The 25,320-nt window shown below is 46.6% G+C and overlaps 1 protein-coding gene and 1 pseudogene across 2 annotated transcripts; one reads left to right on the top strand and one right to left on the bottom strand.

The window, feature by feature from the left end:
- Positions 1-282: 282 nt before the first annotated feature.
- Positions 283-8,912, bottom strand: STMN4 (stathmin 4). 2 transcript variants are annotated; one of them, XM_066611985.1, is made up of 5 exons: positions 8,900-8,912; positions 7,449-7,544; positions 4,926-5,134; positions 622-813; positions 283-342 (listed from the first exon to the last, which is right to left on the bottom strand). In XM_066611985.1, exons 1-5 carry the CDS (start codon positions 8,910-8,912, stop codon positions 283-285), a joined length of 570 nt encoding a protein of 189 aa, XP_066468082.1. The 2 variants fall into 2 exon arrangements, with proteins under 2 accessions (XP_066468082.1, XP_066468083.1); XM_066611986.1 differs by having other exon boundaries at positions 4,926-5,131.
- LOC136638141 (5S ribosomal RNA) lies at positions 2,543-2,662 on the top strand (annotated as a pseudogene).
- Positions 8,913-25,320: the final 16,408 nt, after the last annotated feature.

Genomic DNA, 25,320 nt, shown 5'->3' with positions numbered 1-25,320 from the left:
AAACCGGGCCCACCATTGGGGTGTGTCCATCCACCCCATCCCCTTCCCTCCCTCACATAGCACAATTCTTCCTCCCAGCTTCCTCTTCCCCTTATGTCCCCCTCCCTCCCTGAAACACACAAGATGGCTTCACCAATCAATTCTTTACAGTCACAAACAACGAAAGCAGAGGACGATCCCAATTCATCAGTCAACACTTTGTGCTGAGGCAGCTGCCACCGTGACTGCCGCCACCTGTCCCTGGAGCTGTCAGTCCAAACTGTTTCATGCCCAGGGGCCTCTTTACCTTGAGGCCTCTTCCTTTAGCTCTTTGTTCTTCCTGACCTCCTCAGCATGTTTGTCCTGTGAAGGAAGAGGAAAGAGAGGACACCTCCTAAGGGCATGTCCACAGTTAAACCAGTTTCAGGTTGTTTAACTGCCCCGATTCAAAACCAAACAATTGAACCCTGGTCATGGTTGGGTTATAGGATGCCTCTGTAATTCATGTGAGGGCACCCTAACATCCCTTTTCTTTTTCTACTACTATTCATCCTCCTCCATCCATTCTAGCCTATCATATCTCTCTGCTTTAGTCTGGCCTCTATTCCCCCAACCCTCTCTTTATCACAGTCGACCACTCACCTTCTCCTGAAGGCGTTCCAACATGGCAGCTAAATGTGCCTCCCTGTTCTCCTTGTTGGACTCCATTTTCTGCATCAGCCTCTCCTTGGCTGTCTTGATGAAATTGTTGTTTTCCTCGATGGCTTTCTGGATGACCTCCCGTTCGTGCTCTCGTTTCCCCGCCAAGTGCTTCAGGAGCTCTGCTTCTTGGTACTGAACCCAAAAAGAAAGATCAGGGAGAAAACTGGTTACACAGACCTACAAACTTGAGGGTCAGAAACGTTTTTCCCAAACTTTGTGGTGGCTTGATATGAATTTGGGGTGCCAATTCAAAAAATGGCATCCGTTTTTCCCTATCACATCTAGTTTTGGAGATATAGTACAGCCTCATTAGTGAATGGTTCAAGCAGCTTCATGAGGAAGCTGCTTGAACCATTCACTAAAGAGGCTATGCCATATCTCCAAAACTAGACGTGATAAGGTAAAACGGATGCCATTTTTTGAATCGGCACCCCAAATATACCCAGGAATTGGTGTAACATTTAAGAAAGCAAAATGTATATTGGCCTGTGTTATCAGAGATGAAGAGGAAACTATGTAGTGGAACTATGTCTTAGGCCAGCTATTGTAGTCTCAACCCATTGAAACTCCAAATTCATCAAAGCCCTGCATTGCACAGCTACCATCTTGGATTTTTTTACACCTTTGTTCCACCTCCAGTCTACTGCATAGTGAGATAAGAACTCAACAAAGGGCACAATCCTAATCAGGTCTACTCAGAAGTAAGTCCTACTGTGTTCATTGGGACTTACTCCCAGGAAAGTGAGGTTAGGTTTGCTGCCAAAGTCACTGCTTTGGGATTAGTTTGTGTTAATTGTTTTGTGCAGTTGTGTCTTAGGGGCTTTGAGTGAGACATTCATCATCAGTTCATCAAGAAGCAGAAACATCTGGGAGAGGAGCAGGCTATGCTGAAGGCAGGGGTTAGTGGAGAGACTCTGGTACGAATTCGGTGTTACATACTGGCCCCTTTAAGGTCTCAGTTTGACTTTGTCTTGCTTGGGCTGTAACCACCCTTGTACCAGCTGGGGAAACTTGATTTGATTATTGAAGAGGGTTGGCTGGTTTGGCTAGATGGTGAGGCTATAAAAGAGTTTTGGAGTCGAGTGGGACAGAGCTCCATTATTTTTTGGTCATCTTATGGAGTAAGTCTGTTTGAGGAGCTAGGTTTTTAATTTTACTCTTCTACTTTGGTTTTAATATTGTAAGTAAATTTATGCTTTTTCTTTCACTGATTACAGCAGCCTTTCTATAGACATAGATTTGGGAAAGGATCCTCCGTTCTGGCCTATAGTCTGCACACCCTGGGGTATGGTACAGAACCTTAACACTTGATATTCTTAGCCTAGAGAAGAGAAGGCTGAAGAGGGACATGATAGCACTCTTTAAATACCTGGAGGGCTGGCACAAGGAAGAGGGCAAAGATTTGTTCTCTGCTGCCCCAAGGTGAAGCATTAGATCTAATGGGTTTATACTGCAGGAGGGAAGAATTTCTTTACAGTAAGAGCAGTTCAACAATGGAACCAGTGACTGAGGGAACTGGTAGGTTCTTACTTGCTGTTCTTCAAGCAGATGCTTGACAGGCACCTTATGGAGATGTGCCAAAAGATACTCATACCAGCAGTGGTACTTGAGGTGGTGTCTAGTGGTACATGTGGGGACCCCCCGACTCTGCTGCCTAACAGAAGGACCAGCAATGCAACATGACAAACAGCAGGAGGAGGCTCTGCTCAGTGGGCAGAGTTCCAGTGTGTACTTTTTGCATGCTCAGAAAAGCCTTTTCACCTGCCTTGAGCCTTTTACTGGTGTTTGTCATGTTGCGTCTGGCCTACCAATCCAGAGACAACTGGCGATGACATTGCCGCCAGTTATTTCTGGTGGTACTTCCAATAGCAACTCTTAGCCTGCACATGCCCAATCTCATCTGATCTTGGAAGCTAAGCAGGGTCAGGCCTAGTTAGTACTTGGATGGGAGACCGCCTGGGAATACCGGGTGCTGTAGGCTTATACCATAGTCTTTCGAGACTGAAGGTTGCCAACCACATTTCCAATAGGTGGACCATGTGAAGTGATATGGTGGGAGATAAATGTTGAGAAATGCTGCTCTGGAGAGAATTTTACTGCTTCAAGCAGGGAGCTGGCCTTGAAGGCCCCTTCCAACTCAGAATTCGCTGATTCTATGAATGCGAAACAGTTCTCACCAGTTGAGATTATACAGAAAGGAATATGTTGTTCATATGTTGCATCATTGTCTAGTAAAGCAGGGATGTGCTATTTCTGCACCTGCAAGTGTCCCTCTCTTATCTAGATAGTGATCAGGGACTAGTACTGCTACACACCTTTCACAGGGGGTCAGGCTGCATAATCAAGTTGGGCTTACAGAGCCATAAAAGTTTCACAATTACGAATGAAAGCACTTGGGCACAAAGGGAATATTGCCTATTTTATTATGGAATTTGGGCAAACAAGCCCAGCAATAGTTTCCTGATGTCTTACAGCATAATCCAGATCTTCCCCAACTGGGGTGGTGTAACTGCCATGTTCACAGGCTTACTCCTGGGAAAAGTGCACATAGGATTGCAGCCAAAACCTATTTCCAAATAGGAACGCTATTGCTTTCCATGCAGGTGAAAGAACAAAGGGTTAGTGGTGGCTCTGGATATCTGACAAAAAGAAAACTGAGCTTGAGAACGGAATTCATTCATCTCCCACATCCTCCCACTGTGGTTGTATATGGTCCATTCATGTCTGTCTGCCAAGGTCGGGTAGGGACAACAATGAACGAGAGAGCCTCTTAATGGCTGATCAATAATTCACATGCAGGCAAGCCACACAGACCTATACATTATAGGTACCTCCTTAGATCAATACAGGGCATCTTCTTGATTCAGAAAGGCTTGCTAGCAGTACTGAGTCTGCTCCTGCTTGAAATTTATCTACAACCACCTTTTTTGAGGTTCCTTCCTTTCTACCCACCTCCCACACACTGCTGGGGAACAAACTTAAAAAGTTGTAATATCTGACATACAATAAGGGGACAGAAATAAATCATAACCATATCATGTCATATTTCATTATGTTGGTGCTATTGATTATCCATCTTAAGACACACAAAAAGGACAATAAATTCCACTACTATAGTTGCCTGCAGCGAGCAGGGAGTTAGACTAGATGACCTCCAAGATAGCTTCCAACAACATTCTAGGATTTAAATGGGAGTGATGCATGGTCCAGTCCTATGCATGTTTACTCAGGACTAATGTCTTTAGTATGTGTGTACAGAATTCCATCCTCAGAGTACAACAGTTTCTGTATTACGCACTGTTTACCCACATGTGTAAAGGTGCATGCACTGCCTTTCACTGGTTCTCTGAGAACATTTGTTAATTTTTTAGAAAACATATCTTGCATGTCGGGGAACAGCTGGAAGATGTCTGCTTTTATAACTTAAGAATGGGCAGGTCTGTATCCTAGACCTACACTAGGAAAAGCCTCCCTGCCAAGGGTAGCTGGCCAAATGTGTGCCTGGGGAAATGAAACCAACGCAGAACTGTTTCACAGAGGGACAGTTCAGTTATTGTGCTAAGCCAGGGGTATCCAACTCCTTTCCTACAGCAGGCCAAAGAGCATTCAAGATGCCTGCTAAGGGCTGGAAGTGATGTCATTAAGCAGGTGATGACCAGAAAAACACTTTTTTCTTACTTAGGAACTCATTGGCTGCAAATGACAGAAAATACGCAAATTTTGAATGCATTTACAAGATATGGGAGAGATCAAGGCAGGCTGCCCTTTCAGAAGTGACACCTCAACACTGCTCAGTAACTGAGAGCAGCTGATGGTGATACCAGTGCTGGGAGAGATCAAGGGCTGAATAAAGAGCTTCTGGGGGCTGTATACACCCCGTGTACCTTATGTTTGACACCCCTGTGCTAGGCTGTTGTTTTCCATGCAGTTGTACTTTTGTGATCTTGGCTACAACAGTTGGTTAGGAACGTTATCTTTTACATCCAGCATACACTTCAGATTGTTAGAAAAGATGCCATGACTGATAGCCGTGATCTCTTGATTCTTATCATGAATTACAGCACCCAATAATTATAATGCTGGGAGGGTTACCTGATTTAATGTGACAGCAGAACCACACATCCTTTTCCTGAAACAGAAAGGAGGGGACAGCAGAGCCCACCCCAATCCACTTGTGTGACCAAAGTATATGTTTGAAATCTCTGCTGTATTTAGGTGCTACTGGGTGTTGATCCAGTTCTCACCTTGCGTCGCTCCTCAGCAGCTTCCAGCTTCTTCTGGATCTCCTCTAGTGAGGGGTCGCGTCGTCGGGGTAGAGAAGCATTGAATTCAGGGATTCCATCAAAGGAGGGCGGCTTGAGGATCACCTCAAAGGACTGACCTGAGGTCCGCTTGTTGAGCTCAATCACCTCCATGTCAGAAATGATGCACCAGGTAAGGTCTACAGTGTCTACTGGAAGAGAAGGGGGGGGGGAAGAACTGAATGGAATATCATGTCAGGAAGTAATTCAAGCAGTGATGGGCAGAACCTCCCATTACACATAAGAAATGAATAACTCAGTGGAACCAGTTTTTATGGTTGAATATTCTGCAGACATGTGGCAATATCATTTGAGTTTCAAATTCGATCCAGCAGAAATGGGCCCTTAGCTCTCTCCTCCTGTAGGGATTAGACAAATCCCCATTAAAGCTACCTAGGATAGGGCACAATCCTAACCAACTTTCCAGCACTGTGATAGCTGTGCCAGTGGGGTATGTGCTGCAACCTGCAGTTGGGGGGGCAGTCATGGAGGCCTCCTCAAGGTAAGGCAATGTTTGTTCTCTTACCTCAAAGTTGCATTGCCCTTATATCAGTGCTGGAAAGTTGGGTAGGATTGTGGCCTTAGTGGCCTCCCCACAGCAGTGAATTCCACAAATGAGTCCCATGCTTTGTGAAGTTCTTTCAAGAACAGACCAGAACTGTCTTCTGCCATGAATGTGGGGCACTGCTGCTACTGCTCGCTGCCCAGGTCACCTGCCCTGTGTTGCCACACCTAAGATACGCCCCTGCCGGATCATCTGGTTAGACTATGATGGAGCCAGGATACTGGACGAAATGGATCTTTGGTCTGATCCAGAAAGGCGCTTGCACTCTTAACTGAATTTTTCATTTAATGGATTTCTATCCCTCCTTTCTCCATGTAAGAGCACACAAGATAGCTTACAGCTGTTAAAATACTGAACGATAAACAACAATAAATAAAAACAATAAAACCACACATGGAACAGTGAATAGCTAGTACCAGTTGGATCACCAATCAGATCATGTCCAAAAGCCCAGTCACAGCCATTCAAGACAAAGAATGTCTTAAGGCACAGCCGGAAGACCTCCAAGGAGGAAACTGTCTCAATTCCAAGGGAGAGAATTCCATAGTCAAGGTGCCACCACTGAGAAGGCCTTATTTCTTGCATCAATGGTGACCCAGCAAAAAGAGCCCTCTAAAATGACTGCAAGGGATGGGTTGGATCAGGAGTGCCCAAAGTTTTCGGCAGGAGGGCCACATCATTTCTCTGACACTGTGTCAGGGGCCGGGGGGGGGGGGGAAGAATTAATTTACATTTAAAATTTGAATAAATTTACATAAGTTTACATAAATGAATATATTAAAGATGAACTTGTATGAATGAATGGTCTTGCAATAGTTCAAGGCCTATAAAAGGCCTTGTACAAAGCAAGGTTGGCCTTTCCTTTGCTGCCACTACTGCATCACAGACGTGAAACAGCAAGCAGTGGAGGGAGCCCTCATCCCACAGCTCACACGAGAAATCAAACAGTCGCCCTCACGCTGCGAGCAGTTGCGTCAGGCCAGTGCAGGCTCCAACAAATCTCCGGAGGGCCAGAGGCTCACTGGAGACTGGGGACTCCTTGAGGGTCTCATTGGGAGTCCTCGAGGGCCGCAAGCAGCCCCAGGGTTGGGGTTTGAGCACCCCTGGGTTGGATTATATGGAAGAAGGTGGTCCCTCAAATACCCTGGCTTAAGCTATAAAGGGCCTTAAAGGTGAAAACCAGCACCTTGAATTGTGCCCAGAAACATACAGGCAGCCAGTGTATCCTTTGGAGCAGCAGCCTGGCTGAGTTGAACCAACAAGCCCCTGCAACCTCAGTGGCAGTTGTGTTCTCCACTAACAGCAATTTCTAAACAATCTTCAAGGGCAGCCCCAAGTACAGCACATTACAGTAATCTAGTCTTGCTATCACTAAGGGTCACTGAGGCCTAATCCAAATAAGAGTCACCTCTGATAAAAAGTGATATTATACATATTAAGACAATAAATTATCTTCTCTGCACCTTGAGCTTTCTTCTTCTTAATGTGAGAATAGGACTTCATCCTTAAATCTATTGAAGGCCAAAGATGAAGTGAATGTTCAGTAGCATTAATCACCAGATGCCATTTTGACCATAGAGTAGCATCAGCCTGAATGACAATGTGGTATCTGCTGCGATGCCTGGATGATGTGAGTGCATCTGCATGGTGTTGAATGGAGTATAATCATGCATAATGCATGTCAGCTAGACACAATATATTATCCTGTATGATATATTGCATTATAGTCTACCTACAGCCCTTGGCAGATGATGGAATTTCAAGCAGGGTGTTATCCATCATTTCTGAAAACAGTCCCAGACAGAAGGAGATGAATAAGTAGGACTGAATCACCAGCAGCAGCAGCCACCCCAAACCCACAAAGGTCTGGGAGCTCATGAGTTGGTTGGCTGCTCACCTACCTTCATATTTATAAGATGGTTTGTTTAAAGGGTCAGAGAGGAAGCAGGAGCAGAAGAGAGACACTAGGGGGAGCTCCTTCATTTTTTCTTTGTAAGCTGTAGAAAAAAAAATTACCAAGGAAAGTTAAAACTCCGACAAGAAAGAGGCTACTGACCTTATTAAAGACTGACGTCTCTCAGACACAGAACCCTACCAGAGGACCTACCCACATTCCCACAGCTGTCCTCATCTGAAAGTAAAATATGGAGATGGTGCTGGATCAGACCAAAGGTCCACCTAGTCCAGCACCACGCTTCCCACAGCGGCCAGCCGGATGTTTCCGAAAGCTCCCAGGCAGGGCAGAAAGGCAACAGCCGTCTCTTGCTCTTGCTGCCTGTTTCAAGAAGTGACATGTGGCTCATTCTTCCCACGTTCAGTGGCCCCTGGCCACTCCATGGCTGGCAATTGTGGGATAGCTAGATGCCATATTCTATTCTCAGAAGACACTGCATTATAGTCTGTCTAAGATACTGCATTAGATTCTACCCAGACCCCTTGGGAGAGACTGGAATTTCAATAATGTTACCCATCATTTCTGAAAATTCTCCCAGGCAGAAGAACATGTAGGACTTTTTAGGGGACTCCAGCTAAGTGCTCCTTTTGCTCCTGTCCTCAGCCTGGTTCAGATCCCGACAGAGAAAATGAGATCCGAGAGTGATCCTCAAGACCCTCAAAGTGAGGAGGTCCCTAGTCTGACATTCGTTTTGAAAGTTAGGTCATTGGAATGGCACATCAACTGTGGGGTGAGGAGGACTGGACATGGTGGACCTCGGGAACTTGTGCTGTCCAAAACAGCTCCCTGCTTCCACAGAGCACAGCTGATACTAATTGGATGGGGGGAAAAGCCTGGCCTTCCTAGCCTTTATTCCCATGTTCTTGGCACTATGCTCAGTACTAGGCACCGCAAGCACGAGAAGCTTCTTTCTGTGCAAGCAGCTTCCTTGTGATCCGTGTTTGGACAAAAGAGCCAGAGGCCTTAGTGTGTGCCCCAAAGGCTGGGACCAGCTGGTTGCCATGCCAGTTGTGCTCTCTTTCAGTGGCAGACCTCCCATTCATTCTATGGGGCAAATGCCCTGGATGTGAAGCCTCACGTGCCTTTAGGACCCTGCGGAAGCTTCTCTGAGGCTCCCAACGAGGTCGGAAACTGCTTCTGGTTTTCTGGAAGCACAGTTTAAAGTGTCAGGGAACCTCAGAGAGTCATCCTCAACATGTCCTGGTGTTTCGCGAGGCTCCATGAGCTCCAGGTAAGTGGGAGGGGCAGATTTGCGCATAGGGGGGTGGCGACATCCCACGGGGGGCGCCACTGCAGAACTTTACCCCAGGGCTCAGGGCTGGGGAGATCCGCCACTGCTAGCCAGTAGAAGTACCAGGGGCTATTTATAAAGCAAAAAGGATAGCATTGTTTCCACACCTGCCAGCGTCATGCTTTGTGATGTTCTGGGCCTCCTGCAGACAGGGCAGATGTGTGTGATGAGTGAGTGAGTAAGGATCGTGTCCAGCAGAGAAGATCCTCCTTGAAAACTGTAGGTACAGAACAAACAGAATGCAGGTGAGTTTGGTTAGTCTGGCCTCGGGCTTTGGGGTGAAAGGGGGGGGGGAAAAAAGAGCCACAGTGAGACAACTCTATGCTACTAAAGTAACATGTGAAAGAACTCCCCTGGAAGGCCAAACTAGACATGATGTGGGAATTCCATTATAAGAACTCTTGAGGTCATTTACTTTTCCAAAACAGCAGCAGAATGGGAGCCTGACTTGGGTCAGGGTCGAGGTCAAGTGGATGAGACTCTTACCCTTTCCCCCATGTCATAGCCCCCAGCCAAATCCCTCCAAAACTGTCATTAACCATAAAAGGGAAGACTTAGGAGCTTCCTTCAACTGCAAGATCATTCTGGGGTTCTGTGAGCTGCAGCCACGCAATGCTGGCTCCTGGCCACATGGCTGTTTGAACTGGCCCTTGGAACTTCCTGGTACCATGCCTGGGACATTCCCAGTGTTAACAAAACACTTGCAGTAGGGCAGGGAAAACAGAGCCCAAACAATGGGAGGTATTCTGCACCAGGGACAAGGAGATGCAGCTGCTTGGATGAGAAGGGATTTAATTAGCTGCCTTCAAGTCAGTGGGGGGTCTTTGCGGCATCAGTACATTATCTGGTCTAGAAACAGAGCAAAATGTCCAACCAAATGGCCATGTGGTGTGGGAGGAGAGATGCAGAGAGAGAACCATGGTCAGGCTCGTTTGGGATCATGGGCAGCCCAATCCATCCTCCTTTCCCTTGGACATTACAGATCAGATCTACATACACCTGGCCTCTTCAAAATGGGGAGAAGCACATCAAAAGCCAGCAGAATGCTGATGGGAGCAGTGAGGATGGAAGATGCTACACTTGGGTTGCAATCCTATTCACAATTAACTGGGAGTAAGTCCCATTGACTATAATGAGGTTTACTTCTGAGTAGACATGCACAGGATTGGGCTCTTTATTTTCTTCCAGCTATGATAGTTACCAGCAAACTTCCAGGGTCAACTGAAAGTGCTGATGTTAACCTTTAAAGGCCTAATCAATCTGGGGTCAAATTTCCTCCTCCTCTATGAACCTGCCCGGTCCCTCAGGTTACCCAGAGGGGTCCTGCATTCTACTCTGCTATTAAAAGAAGGTTGGTTTATGGGGCAACAAGGACAGGGCCTTTCTCAGGGGCAGCACCACAATTTTGGGATTCCCTTCTCGGGGAGATTGGGTTGGCTGATGTTAAACTCTCCAGAATCTTCCAATACAGTGATGTCGCTGATTCAGGATCAGTTCAAGGCTTGGTGCTGGAGGTGGTGCACTAAATTCTGTCTTCCCTTTACCTGGGAATGCCCCAACCTGTGCTTTTCCCACTACTTGGACTAGATAAGGTAGTGTGGATGGGAGCAGAATGATGCGCTAGACCATCAGAGACACTCCAGCCCATCACTCTTCTCCATACTTCCTCTTCTTCACCATTTTCCTCCTCCTTTCTCAATCCAGAGAGTGGGTGGGGGGAGGAGGAGTACTAAAAGCAAATGGGAAGATGGAGGCAAGTAATGCCTGCCAATCTGTTGCCTTAGGCAACAGCCTCACTCGGTCTTATGGATGAGCCTGTCCTGAGCCGATTTGTATTCTGGTGTGTTTTACTACTGCCTGTTTATTTTATGGTTATTAGCCTTTGTTTTGCTGTCTTTGAATTTAAAGTAGGGTATAAATAATATAGAACATACAAATCAATAAGACAAGCCCTGCTGGCTGTTTCCCACAATGGCTAACAGTCCAATTCTATTGGGTTGCCCTGCTAATGGAACGAGTGTTCCTCCAGTGCTTACTGCCTTATGGCAGTCATAAAAACACTCCAACAGCACACGGAAGCACATGCAGCTGGAACGCTGGCAAGAAGATCGCAGCATTCCTGTGTGCACTGGCTGATATCCCTGGACCCACCAAAGCAGGTAAGTTGGTGGGGGAGACGGGATAGGGTAGAACAAAATGGCGATGGGGACAGGGGAGGCCAGAACAGGGAGGCTGCAGTGGGATGGGTGGATCAGGTCCAGGAAGGTGGCAGGTTTGGTGGCAGCTGAATTTTGTCAGCGCAGACTTCACCGCCCGCACTGTGGAAACTCACCCCAGGTAAGGAAACTTCTGTAACTGCCCCCCCCCCCGATGCAGTAGTAGCCTTTCTGGCGCCACTGCATTGGTGAGGGTGGGAATGGATAGGATTGGGCTTTTACTGCCTCAGGGTAGCTCACAAGCTACCTATAAAGGAACATCCCTCCTGCAACATTTGCTCCCAACAGCTGGCTTTTCAAGGCCCCTGAACCTGTAGGTCCATTTAACGGTCACTGCTAATAGTATTTGGTTCTGTATTCCATGAATGTAAACTTTCGGGATTTTAGAGTTATAGGTGTACTTTCTTTGCCTCAGACCAAAGAAGTTCATTATCTACAGAGAAGAGAGACATCTTTTAGGCTACAGGGTAAATTCAGAGAATCTTTCTGTTTCTGACACGTCATAAGGTAAACACTGACATGTCATTTACAAAAGGAAAAGAAATACTTATTTTAAAAGTCCAAACACAGCACTCTACCCACTACACCACACTCTCCTCACCCTGGCTTTGGTGGGAGATAGTCTAACAAGGCAGGGATTGGGCTAGACCAGGGTGAATAGATGTCATAACCACAAAAGAGGACCAAGAACCCCAAAATGTAGGACTTCTAAGAAAAATGTAGGACATGACAACAAAAAAGCTAAAAACACTCATAGATTGCTGTCATATGGTTAATTTAAACATTGTATTACTTATTATTAAAAGTAAAACTAAATTACATATAATTTATTAATTACAAGAAGGCTCTGCACTGCCTGCAGGGGCCTGGTCACAGAGAAAAGGAGGAACTTAAGTTCTTTTCTAGGACATGAGGCTAAAAAAGAGGACATGTCCTGGAAAAAAGAGAACATCTTGTCACCGTGAGCTAAACAGCAGCTGGGGGAGAAGGCGGTCTTTCAGTGATCGCGCTGCCAGAGTCTGGGATTTGTCAGCAAGTGATGCCTGACCTCCAAACCTACATCACAGCTGGAGAAATCCATATATAGCTGCAGGTGCTATGCTGAAGGTTCTGGAAAGAATCAGGCTGCCATGCATTTGGTACTTTCCCATCTAACACTGCTTCTGTCAAACCTTCAGGATCTTCCCACTCATCAGTTACGTAAGCCCCAGTAGGCTGCAGCTGCACAGAAACTTCCCAGCTGACAATAGCGTGGAGAAGGAATTCTCTCTGAATCCATATTCCCAAGTGACACGGCCCAATCTTATCCTGGGCCTATAACAGCAGATCTCGCAATCTGCTGCTGCATGTCTAGTTATGGTGGTGCAAAAGCTGTGTTACCATTAGGTGCTCTGGAGCCACTGGCACAAAATGCCAGAGGTTCAGTGCACCTGCCAACAGCCCACCCAGGCTGCACTGGAACGGGTAAGGTGGGGTTGGGTAGTGGCTTGGGAACATGGTTCAGGGAGGAATTGGGGTATTTTGGAGGTGGGAGGGTGTGGATCATGGTGGTGGCAGTGAACACCAGCTCCTACCCTCTTTCCTGACCCAGACCAGCCCCCTGACTCTCCTTGGACTAATGCCACCAAATGAGCTGGTGTTGGTCCAGAGAGATCTACTGATGACCAGGCAGCCTATGAAGAGTTAAGTAAAAAATATTTTACTAATCTCTCCCAGTCCATATCAAGCAGCATATGTCCCACCAACAGCACTGCATGCAATAGGATTGGGGTGCCTGTTTGGATTTTGCATTTGTATGTGTGTACAAGGTGAGCAAAAAAATCTGTGGTGACCATAACTTATGTTTGATGTCAAACTAGGTATACCTCTGTACCGCATACACCAAATTCATGAGCAATACATCCCATGCATAAAAGCAGTCTTTGTGTCACTTGTGAGACGTGGATGGACATTATATACACACAAGCATCAAAAAGCCACTGCATTTGGTACTAGCCAGAGAATGCCAGGACCACTCCTTCTGCTTCCAAAATCCCTGAACAAAGGATGCTGCATGTTGAAACATGTGGTCTATGTTATTACTAAGTTAGTGAGTAGGCTGGAGATTGTATCCTATGAGGGCAGGTTGAAAGGGTTGGGCACATTTAGTTTGGAGGACAGATGGTTAAGAGAGCACATGATAAGCAGCTATAAATATCTGAGGGGCTGTCATGTGGAAGGGGATTTGGTCTCGGTTGCTTAGGATGGCAAGACCAAGATAAATGGGCTTATATTGCAACAAGGGAGATTTTGATTAATGTTAGGAAGAACTTCCTGACACCACAATTGGTTTTGCAGTGGAACAGTCTCTACCTCAGAAAGTGGTAAACTCTCTACATCAGCCATTTTCAACCACTGTGCCGTGGCACACTGGTGTGCCATGGATTATCCACAGGTGTGCCTTAGGAGTTTGAGCAGGGTCATTTATTAGTATGGCCATTGGGGGATTTGAGCCCCCAACCAGCAGCATGGTGTGCCTTGTCAGTTGTCAAAATACTGATAGTGTGCCTTGGCAATTCTAGCATCTTGTCAGTGTGCCATGAGATGAAAAAGGTTGAAAATCACTGCTCTACATAGTCAAGGGCTGCACCTTGGCATTGAAAAGAGGCTTCTGGGATGAAGCCTCGAGGAACTGTAGATCAGGTTAGCCCTACCCTCAAAGAAGACATCCTGCTATTAAGGGCCAGGTGTTTGGGAGCTGCTGGTGGTTCTTTAGCAGTAGACAATGAATTATCTTGCTTATGCTCAGAGGCAATGCTAGACATTCCACTCTGAGTGTGCATCAAATCTCCTTCATTCTACCCCTCAATCCCACACCATGCAAGCCTCTGACGTTGCTTCTTTCTCTTCATGATTCTCAGGAAGCCCCCTCCCCCTCTAACATGCAGTGCTTCATTTCCAAGATGAAGATGTCAAGTACCAACCCCTCCCATTCTGGATGTGCTGGGTGTGTGTGTAATGTGATCAGATTGTGTTTCTTTGATGGTTATGAACAGGAACTTTCCTTCACGTGCCCAAAGGCATTGCCAATAGCTTAGCCTTGGCTCATGTGAAAAGATCACCCCGTGTTTCCCACTCGTGGCTGAAGCCTCTGTCCAGTGCTACCCCGAAGGTGTGACTAAAAAGCTTCCTGCACCGATTCTTCATAAGATGTACCTGGGGTGTGAGGGTGGTGGGAGACAAACAGCTGAGGCAGCTGTGAGGCAGGGATGCTCTGGTGCTCAATAAATAAGGGTGGGAGGAGAAAACCACAGCCCTGTATAATACACGATGAGCTCATATGAGCTGAAAACAGGAGGGAGGGAGGGAGGGAGGGATCACAAAGGGGAAGATCCAGATAACATCCATGCATTGATGCATGAATCTATGTATGATGTACAGTATTTATGTGTACATATGTATGCATCTATTTATTTGCCTGTACAGTCTATTGCTTTCCTGAACCTAACTGCTCAAAGCAGCACACAATCAACAGCAACTCGTGTGTGTGTGTGTGTGTGTGTGTGTGTGTGTGTGTGTGTGTGTGTGTGTGTGAGAGAGAGAGAGAGAGAGAGAGAGATCCAGCAGCAGTAAATTTTCTAATTAAAGCTACTACATTTTTCTAATTTCTAAAACAGAAGAATATTTTTATCCTCCAACAACTAGACCCCCACACTGTCCTTTGCACATTTGGTATGTATGTAGCAGAAGTGGAGGGGCAGCTCCTGACACCTTTTTCAGGCATCCCTAACGTCCCCTCCCATCATTCTTTCTCCCTCCCCTCCCCAGACAAGATAGTCTGCATTGACAGCATATAAAATAGGTTCGCTGAAAGATAGGTGGCTCCACCCCCAGTGAGGCATTCGGTCTTCATCCATCAGTTCATGTCCCCCCCATCCCCACCCCATCTCTGAGCACTTTCAATAATCATGACTTTTGTTCTGATTTTGGGAAAGGTCATTTTCCAGCTGCCTTTGACAAGCCCTTGCAGTTTGAATGTTTGGATTATTGGCTGGGAGCTAGAAAGGGGCTGATCTCAGCTGCCGCCCCTTCCCTTGGAACCTCCAGTGGAAACAAAAGTCAGGATTCAGTGACGTAAAGAAGAAGATGGCTCCCCTACCATGAGGTCTCCTGTAACTTGTCTGCAGTTGGGGGGAGGTGGCAGTGTCCTCTGAACACCTGGGGTGGGCAGGACCTGCAGTTCAAGTGCTATGCTTATTTCCCTCAAGCCACAGGAGACCTGTTGGCCTTTAAGGTGTTGCAGGAGTCCTACATGGAAATCTGTGGGCAGTCATGCATTTTACTGCATGTAACAGGTTAGGAAATCTGCAACCAAGCCCAGCTCCCCAGCCTACGTACATGAGATGAAATAACACGTGTGCCTTCAATGCATGTCTGTGCAGCCCCCATCATGTGCACAAATGTCATTTCTGCTCTAGAGCGGAGAGAAGGGTGCTCTGCACATGCTCACAGCGAGTGTGTTTCATGATTACTGCTTCACGTGAGAACAACGATATTTAAAACTGATTCCTCTGGAGTTGAAGCCCTCTGTGAGTTCTGGTCAATATTAAATCCTGATTGTTAAGCCTTGATATCTCCACCACATCCTTTTTCCTCATTGTGAGTGTTATGTGTGTAAAAAGCAAAAGCAAACAACATAAAGCTAAGTGAGTGGAGCAATTCATGGCCTCTGGAAGCAGGAGGGTATCGTGAGAACCGAGAAGTTTTCCACCTGCCTCAAGAAGTGAATGCAGGAAGTAGTTTGATATTGAGTCCATCTTGCTGTCTACACTGGCTGGTAGCAGCTTTCTAGGGTTTTGGTCAGGGATCTTGCCCAGCCTTGCCTGGAGATGCTGCCAAGGTTTGAAACTGGGGCCTTCTGCATGCAAGTCAGGTGCTCTATCACTAAGGTACAGCCCCACCCACCCCCAAAACAGACTTTGAGGTAGCAGCTGTCATTGGGAGTACTCTTGGGTAAGGGAAAAAGTTAGAGAAATTGCCTTGCTCTAAGCCTGGAGAACAGCTGCTAACTGGATTAGAGGGACTATAGGTCTGGCAAGGCAGAAGGAGCTCCATATAACTGAGCAGGGCCAACATTGTGCTCATTGTTGGAACTGGGTAGACTCCATGCTAGACAGAGAGAGAAACAAAACCCTCCCTGGGATTTGGTAATCTGGAATTTTGTTCTGAAATCACAAAAATATGGGAGTCTTCAAATAAGGTCAATTTGCCTGCATGCTCCACTTCTGCGTAAGTCTGTAGGATACTGAAGCCCCACCCCTGCTCACCTATATAGCCGCCTGTCTCACCGCTCAGTTCTCAGTAGGTGTTGCCCACACTTTCAAGCAGATACATACAGTCTTAAGGGCTAGAAACTTACTTTAAAAAACAAACTAAACTAAAAAACAAGCACTGGGGCTTTTAGAAAGTTAACTTAAGCACCCAATTGCACTTTTTGTGTTTTTCCAACTTTTTCCATCCACACAGCCCCGCGTTTTGTTACCAGGTCAGTTAATTGCAGATTTGATGGAATGAGAAGAACAGCTGGAAGAAGTGGGAGGAAAAGGGGAAACTGAAATGCCCCTCCTAAAAGTGTCTGCATCCCCTGAAAACTGACCACACTTTAGCACTTAAGAGTTGCATGGGCTTTCTCTCCTTGTTGAAAAAGAGATTCTGCTTGCCATGGTAAAGCCCCTCAAAAACACTTCCCACCGAGTGCCACGAGGCTGTCTCCCTTTTCCACAAGAAAGCAAGATTTTAATTTTCCATTGTGAAAAACAAAAACAGTGTTGCTGGACAATATGTAGCACCAATTGTGCTACAGATGACACACAAAAAAGCATCTCTTGTGCAAAAATTAATAGAGCCATGCACATGGTAAGAAGAAGGAAGAGAAAGAGAGGTGGAGTGGGGGGGAGGAAGCCATCAATAACGGTTGTGTGCCCACTGTCTGTATGTAGTGTCAGAGAGAGAGAGAGAAAGAAAGAAATGGATGAATGATAATGTGATTGATTAAATGCTAGCAGGGAGAGAAAGATCTACAGACATTTAAATAGAAATTCCTCTATAATAATACGCAAAGCTACATGGATGGATTGGTGGGTGCAGACAACTCCACACTCCCCAACTCCCCTGGAGATGACGGGATGTGCCCAGGCTGTGCCCCGCCACAGTCCTCCCAGTACTTCATCAGCTCTTCCAGGAAAGAGCCTGGAGGATGGGCAAGGCTGCCTTCCCTCCAGCCTCCATCCACTTCCCTGGCCTCTCCCAGCCCCAGTTCCTCCAGGGGTCCTGCCTTGTTACTCACCCCCTTGCACAGCCCCGCGTCTGGTGCTGCCGCTCCAGAGCTCACTCGCTGCCTTCCAGAGAGAGATGCTAAAAGATCCACTTAGCAGCGGCCCGGCTGCCAAGCTCTCACCATGACATCACCTCTGAGCCCGCTGATTGGCTGCGCTCACGGGGCCTGCGGATTGGACAGCATCTCTTTAGGAAGAAGGCATCGCCCGAGGACCTCCTTCGCGAGCCAGGTGGGCCACCCGGGACGACGTCATGCAGGAGGTGTCCATGGATGCTGAGAACCACCCACCTCCCTATCACAAACTGGTGAATTGTCAGCAAACCGAATGGGGGGGGGGGAAATCACAATCCCTGGGGCAGGAAATCACAATCCCTTTGTCCAGGCATGCTTCCCAAAGGCCAAGGCTGAGCAGCCTTCAGAAGCAATTTTAAAAAAGGTTCCCAGATTTTAGTAGCTAGTAACAAATTTTAGAAAGAAATGTTATCAGGGGATACGAAGTTTCTTTTGGGCCCCTTCCCAAAGAGGGAGGGGTGAAACAGAGTGGGGGATGGCAGGGGGGGTGGGCAGAATGGGGGCAAAACAGGCAGGGGGAAAGTGGCAACAGCTGGAATAGTCTTTGAAGTTCAGGTCTACCAGTCTTCCCAGTGCCCAGCTCAGGTCTACCTGCCTGCCTGGCATTGGCAGCTAGATACAGTAATACAGAAAACCAAACATACTAAAATCTTTGAAATATAGAAAATCATTGCAAGATATTATTATCATTGTAATTAGGCTCATACTAGAATGGAAAGTGTCCTGTGTACACCAAAACTGACTTCTGCAGTAGCTGCAGTCCAGCAGCTGTGTTGCTGAGCTCCTATATATACTCCTTCATGGTAAGCAGATCCACTAACTAAAGAGCTGCTGTAGCAGGTCAGTTTCCTCCCAGATGTGACATTGTTAAGGAATGTATGCATTCCTGGGCCTGTTGTGTATGGCTTGTGGCAGTAGTCATTGCCATGTGCCCACAGTAATGTCCCCAGCATCCCACATACGCAATGAGTTTGGGTGAGATTGGAAAATGTAAGGTTCCAGGAAATTTCTGTGCCCACTCTTTTGGCTCCTGGGCCCCCTTTCTGACCCTGGGTACAAATTATCCCCTTTACCCCCCCCCCTACGCCCTGGCTAGTAAAGTAACTGACTCTGCCAAGGCACATTTGAAGTGCATCTGGTCTCTGCCGCTCTTCTATTCCCTCTCTCGTCCCCACCCACTCACGCCCCCACATGATGGATAGATGGATAGATGGATGACTGGGAGTTTATGTAGTATGGTGGCAAAGAGGTGACCTGGCAAGTCCCGAGTTCAAGTCTAATCTCAGCTACCTATCTCAAAACAAAACAAACCACCCAAAGAAGCCACTGTTACATTGGGCCCACAGCTGTGATGTCCACTGTTACATTGGGCCCAAATCCTAACCAACTTTCCAGTAGTGACATAGCTGTGCCAATGGGGCATGCTGTGAATTCTGCAGTTGGGTGGCAGTAGTGGAGGCCTCCTCAAAGTCAGGGAGCTGCATTGCCCTTACTTCGGTGCTGGAACATTGGTTAGGATTGCGCCCTGACCCCAAAGGGTAATACTGCTGGTGACTGGCCTACCTTAAAGGACCCCAGGATTACTGATATGTGGGGGGTGTTGCATACTTGGGATGTGTTTGGTGAATCTTGACATTTCCCAGAAATTCTTATTTGGGGGAGGAGGGGATAGCACTGGGAAATGCAAGAAAATACAGTACTAGCATCTGTTAATAAATCTCGGAAAATTCTGGTTTTCTCTTAAATAGCAGTGCTGGGTACGATTAGATGACCAAGTTACGTCCATCTTTCCATAATTTGTGCTAACCTGAGTAAGAGGGACCTTTTTATTCTTGTTTAGCAGGAAGAGAGTCTCTCAGCACAGCCTCTTCTGAACTAGATGGGTGCTGGTGGCTTTTGTGGATATTGCACTTACTGTGGCCTTCTTGAGTGTTAAAAGAAAAAAAACTTGGGCAATGCTGACATCCAAAGGTATCTCTCAAGAACCACCAAATACCATCAATAACTCAGATGTTTTCACCCTCATTTCCAGGTAAATGTTGGCATTTCCAAGGTCTGGCTAAGAAATGTCCTGAACTTTAAAAATATGGGTTATTTTTTCAGATATTTTCTTCCATGATACAATTTGGAAATTTCTTCAGTGTTGTCATTGAGAGTGCAGCTAAACCAGATGATGGGAAATCCATGATTACCTGTTCTCCTTGCCATGTTCCCAGTCTGAATCCCTCTCCGCAACCTTCTATTTGTCCATAAAGCACATTGCAGAAACCAGAAGGGGAAAGGTGCCAGTGGGGAGGCCAGAGCCAGTCTGCTTGGCCTCTGCACCAGTCAGCGGCCTGACTATACCCAGAAGCAGTAAGTTTCCCACCAAATGATAGGGAGGTGTTCCTGAGTAGGGGAGGGTGGCAGGAAGGCAGGGAGGGGCAGCACTGATCTGGGGGAGGGTGGTCTGGGGGTGGTTTAGGCCTGTGAGGGGGACAGGGATGGTAGCCTCCACTACTGTCGAATCTATTCCCCCTCCCAGGCCTTGGGTCTCATACAGCCGCCAGAGCCTGACACATGATAAAGGAACCAAAGTTCCCTTATGATAATAATGGGATGTAAATGGGATAGTAATGATAGTAAATGGGAACCACAGTTCCCTTATCCCCAAGGTGCTTCCTGGCCCTGCAGGATACAATGGCAGCCATTTTGGTGCCACTGTGCCATGGGACAGTGGCCTGGAAAGGATTGGGCTCCAATTTGAACCTGATTTGTTGAAATAAACACAAGAGTACATCTTTAAATTTAGAAAAGAAGTAAAATCAGTTCCAGCTCATTTATAGGTTTTGTTATACGATGTATATTGGAAGTGCAAGTTATTTTTTTTCCTCACGCAACAGTAGAACAAGAGGTTATCCAAGAGGTGGAAAATGTTGGATGGATAATGTTGGATGTTGGAAAATGTTGGATGGATAAAACAGGGTACTTCTTCACCTGGGGCATAATTAGTTTGTGGAATTAGTTGCCCCAAGATGTAGTGTTGGCCCCCAGCTCAAATGGTCTTAAAAGGGGTTTGGACAATTTCATGGAGGAGGACAAGTCTCTCACTGGCTCCCAGTCAGGATGGCTATGAGCAAGCTCCAGTTTCACCGACAGCCTGCCTCTGAATACCAGTTGCAGAGGAGATGTCTGCCCTCATCCTTTGCTTCTGGGCTTCTTTTTAGGGCAACTGGTGGGCCACTCTGGGAAAAAGGATGCTGGACTAGATGGATCTTTGACCTGATCCAGCAGGGCTTTTCTTGTGTATTTCTGGAAGTCTAGTTGCCAGCTGGCCAGGAAAAAAGGCCCATGTGCCTATGATTTTAAAACCAAAATTAGTTTGGTTTGCAAAAATCAACAAGTGAAGCTATTCATGCATGGTGGTAAGAATGACCAGCTGCTAATGTACTGTCAAGCTGCTGCACAGGAACAGGTAAAAAAAAGTTGGCAAACCGAATTGAAAGAGAAATGGGAGGGGGAGAGTGAGTGTAGCAAGAGGTGGCAAAGAACTGGAACTTTCAGTCTGGTTTCTGGAAAGCAGGATCTCTTAAGACCTTTGCTGCTTAAAAAAATTTCTCATACCTGGACCAAATAAACAAGACAAATAGGAGATGGAACAAAGGGACCAAAGAAGGGAACAGAGCCCTTATTCTGCTCCCTGTCCCCACTCAGACTGGTGGTGTAATCCAGCTGTCACATCTGCCGATTCTTCTAACACAGACAGCTGAATTGTGCTTTTGACAAGATTGCTGAAATATCCAACTATTGCTTTCATGTTTGGGATGCTAGCGTCCATATGCACAAAGATGTAACCTAATGAAAAATCCATGGGATTGTGTTTCTTCACTATTGTTGGCATGGTACAGAGCTTCCATGGGGTGACAAAGGAGCCAGGAGCCTGATCAGACTGCAGGTGGTCTAACACTACATACCCATATACCAACTAGAAAGCAGTTACCCCTACAAGGAGAAGGTGGCAGACCATAAAGGGTACGACTGTTAATTACTTGATTATTCAATGTCTATTTTCAGAACAGATTCAAGGCAGCTTATTTACAGTATAAAAATGCTTCAGCTGAAAGGCAGCTGAAACCTTTTTTCTAACTTAATAGATTGTAGAGGTGTGCAGATCCAAACTGGAACAATGGCAGGGGTTCTAAAAGGGGTCTGCGACCCCTTTGACTGTGTTTCAAATACCCTTGCACTATTTAAACAACACCACCACAAACAGCCATGCATTGCATGTAAAATGTGATTTGGCTGCAAAATGGTCCATAACAGATTGTTTTGTGGAGTGATTCTGACTGTTCTCATCATCAAGGCCTGCTCAAGGTACTGTAAAATTCCTGCTTTTCCTAAATTGATGATTCATCCTATACCTGTAAGGATCTGTAAAGGAGTACTGCTAACTAGACAAAGAGGCACTTTTAAAAGTGGTGTCCTCCTGTGATATCACTAGGGGGTGCGGGGAGGGGGTGCTGACAGCACCAGGTGACACCCTTGGGGGGGGGTTGACACAGAGACTTCTTGGCTTACGATTCAGTCCTATTCCCCACCAGTCCACAGCATGCAGTTTTCATATTGGAAAGTTGACATGCAAGAAACCTATCCTCTATGTAAGCCTTTGCATCCCTCATGTAAAGGCGACAGGGGTGACTGCAACAACTACCGTGGCTTCTCTCTCCTTAGCGTTGTAGGAAAGTTGTTTGCCCGAGTTGCACTAAAGAGGCTCCAGGTACTTGCAGAGAGCGTTTATCCAGAATCACAGTGCAGATTCCGAGCCAACAGGTCCACCACTGATATGGTATTCTCCCTTAGACAACTGCAGGAGAAATGCAGGGAACAACGACAGCCACTCTTTATAGCCTTCATAGATCTCACGAAGGCCTTCGACCTGGTAAGCAGGGATGGCCTCTTCAAGATTCTCCCCAAGATTGGATGTCCACCCAGGCTCCTCAGCATCATCAGATCCTTCCACAAGGACATGAAAGGCACTGTTGTCTTCGATGGCTCCACATCAGACCCCTTTGACATCCGAAGCGGCGTGAAGCAGGGCTGTGTTCTTGCACCAACCTTGTTTGGGATCTTCTTCGCTGTCCTGCTGAAACATGCCTTTGGAACTGCAACAGAAGGCATCTATCTCCGGACCAGATCAGATGGAAAGCTCTTCAACCTCTCTAGACTGAGAGCAAAGTCCAAAGTCCAGCTGAAATGTCTGCGTGACTTCCTCTTTGCCGACGATGCAGCTATCACTACCCACTCTGCCAAAGATCTCCAGCAGCTCATGGATCGTTTTAGCAAGGCCTGCCAAGATTTTGGACTGACGATCAGCCTGAAGAAAACACAGGTCATGGTTCAGGACGTGGACTCACCTCCCTGCATTACAATCTCTGCACATGAACTGGAGGTTGTCCATGACTTTGTGTACCTTGGCTCAACAATCTCCGACACTCTTTCTCTCGATACCAAACTAAACAAACGCATCGGTAAAGCAGCTACCACGTTTTCCAGACTCACAAAGAGAGTCTGGTCCAACAAGAAGCTGATGGAACATACCAAGATCCAGGTCTACAGAGCTTGCGTCCTGAGTACACTTCTGTACTGCAGCGAGTCATGGACTCTTTGCTCACAACAGGAGAGGAAACTGAACGCTTTCCACATGCGCTGCCTCCGACGCATTCTCGGCATCACATGGCAGGACAAAGTTCCAAATAACACAGTCCTGGAACGTGCTGGAATCCCTAGCATGTATTCACTACTGAAACAGAGACGCCTGCGTTGGCTCGGTCATGTCGTGAGAATGGATGATGGCCGGATCCCAAAGGATCTCCTCTATGGAGAACTTGTGCAAGGAAAGCGCCCTACAGGTAGACCACAGCTGCGATACAAGGACATCTGCAAGAGGGATCTGAAGGCTTTAGGAGTGGACCTCAACAAGTGGGAAACCCTGGCCTCTGAGCGGCCCGCTTGGAGGCAGGCTGTGCAGCATGGCCTTTCCCAGTTTGAAGAGACACTTGGCCAACAGTCTGAGGCAAAGAGGCAAAGAAGGAAGGCCCATAGCCAGGGAGACAGACCAGGGACAGACTGCACTTGCTCCCAGTGTGGAAGGGATTGTCACTCCCGAATCGGCCTTTTCAGCCACACTAGACGCTGTTCCAGAACCACCTTTCAGAGCGCGATACCATAGTCTTTCGAGACTGAAGGTTGCCAACTACTACATATGTAAGCCTTTGCAAGAATTTGCAGAGATGGCCTTAGGTGAGGGCCAGTTAGTGAGGGACGGGCATGCGATCAGTCAGCAAAGTCATGGTCCAATGCTAGGAAAAAACATGTATTCCTGAAATGATGTCAAAAGGACTATAAAAACAGCAAGCAAGAACTGAGTCAGGACGAAGCCCATCATCAGCAATGATAAGGTGTTGGTGCACCACTCTCATCTCAGCCTTTCATCACACCAGCTACTGGCAGCCAGTCGAGCTGTGTGCAAGAGAGAGAGAGCATGAATCTGCTTGCAGGGGGTGGTTTACATGGCTGTTCAGGTTTGGTCTTATTTAGACTTCAAGAACAAAGACTGTTCCACCTGGCACCTATTGCAGCACAATTTTTAATAAAATCAATTAACTGTTCCTGTTAACTGTTCCTAAGATGTGTTTTCTACACTTGCCCCTTAACAACTCCTTTGTTGACCTTCGACAACACCAGATGTTCCTATTACCATTTCTACAATATGTTTGAATACCCATTCTTTTGGAAGTATGGGAGCTTCAGACAAAACCAAACCATCATCATCATCATCACACCACTAAATGACTAATTATTATGGGATTGCTTCATTTATAATTATGGAGCAAAACAATTGTGTATTACTGTGTATTTAAAATTAATTAAACTTCTGCGGTGCCAACAGAGAAGGCCTTCCACTGGCAGAAAAATAGTTCCATCAGTGGGTGGTGCTCATAGGATTTGCCCCGAATCTGCAATGATTTCCTCCATTGCCATCCCACTTTTGTATTAGTATTTTATTAGACCTTTTATCTTTCCTCTACTACCGCCTTTAGACTGAAACAAACTGCACACGGGGCTTGATATTATACCTTCTTCCCAGAAATAACTTTTTCCTTTCTGTGGTGTGCCTGAGAATGAACTCTGAAATTCTAAAGCTGACACACTTCTTTGAAAATATTGGTTGGTGCTGATAATGTATTTATTTTTATTATTACAAAATACCTAACTAATTACAATCCTTAGAACATTGATGAGGGAATGAAATGAAAGATGACAATTATTGTGAACATTTGAAAATATAAGAATGTCAAAACTGACAGCAGATCCCACATGAATAGCAGGTCACACCCTTGACCTGTTATTTGCTCAAAGGGAGGTGAGTGATACACACTTTGATGGAGTCTGTGGTTGCACCCTTGGCACAGACAGATCAGCATCCAGTTCAGGCATTTGAGCTCCCTGAATTACAGGTGCTCTGAATTATGGGCAGCTGTGTTGGCACTTTTGCAGAGGTACAACACCATCTGGTTGGCAAGAGCTGGGTCTTTTGAATGACACGTGTTCTGACTTCTGTGCAGATCTCCAGATTGGTACCAGTATGTACAATGGGGACTTGTGACCCAATCCTGTCATGGATTGGGACAGTGTGTGGATGGCTTAATGACAGCGGAACACAGTTCCGCTGTTGTAAAATGGCCCCCGGCAGCAGTCATTTTAGGTGTGCTGTTGCACTGGGGGACATCACTGGAGGTGAACCACCAGACCTACAAACGTAGGTACAACAGTGGCAGGGGTCAAACAAGGTGGGGGGGATGGAATGGGGTTGGAAGGGATTCAACTGGGCAGGGAGGGAGGTGGACTAGGGAAGGTATTAGCAGCACTCGTGCACCAATATCTT

Source organism: Tiliqua scincoides, chromosome 1 (assembly GCF_035046505.1).
Source record: "Tiliqua scincoides isolate rTilSci1 chromosome 1, rTilSci1.hap2, whole genome shotgun sequence".
Taxonomy (NCBI): Eukaryota; Metazoa; Chordata; class Lepidosauria; order Squamata; family Scincidae; genus Tiliqua; species Tiliqua scincoides.
The sequence above is the reverse complement of the archived record's forward strand: the minus strand, read 5'-3'. Positions and strand labels throughout refer to the sequence as shown.

What these genes read in the sequence shown, in the direction of transcription:
- STMN4 (XM_066611985.1), bottom strand. An exon ending in ACCATCTTATAAATATGAAG is followed by an intron (nt 5,135 to 7,448) that starts GTAGGTGAGCAG and finishes CTTCTCTTCCAG; the next exon opens with TAGACACTGTAGACCTTACC. An exon ending in CTGCTGAGGAGCGACGCAAG is followed by an intron (nt 814 to 4,925) that starts GTGAGAACTGGA and finishes TTTTGGGTTCAG; the next exon opens with TACCAAGAAGCAGAGCTCCT.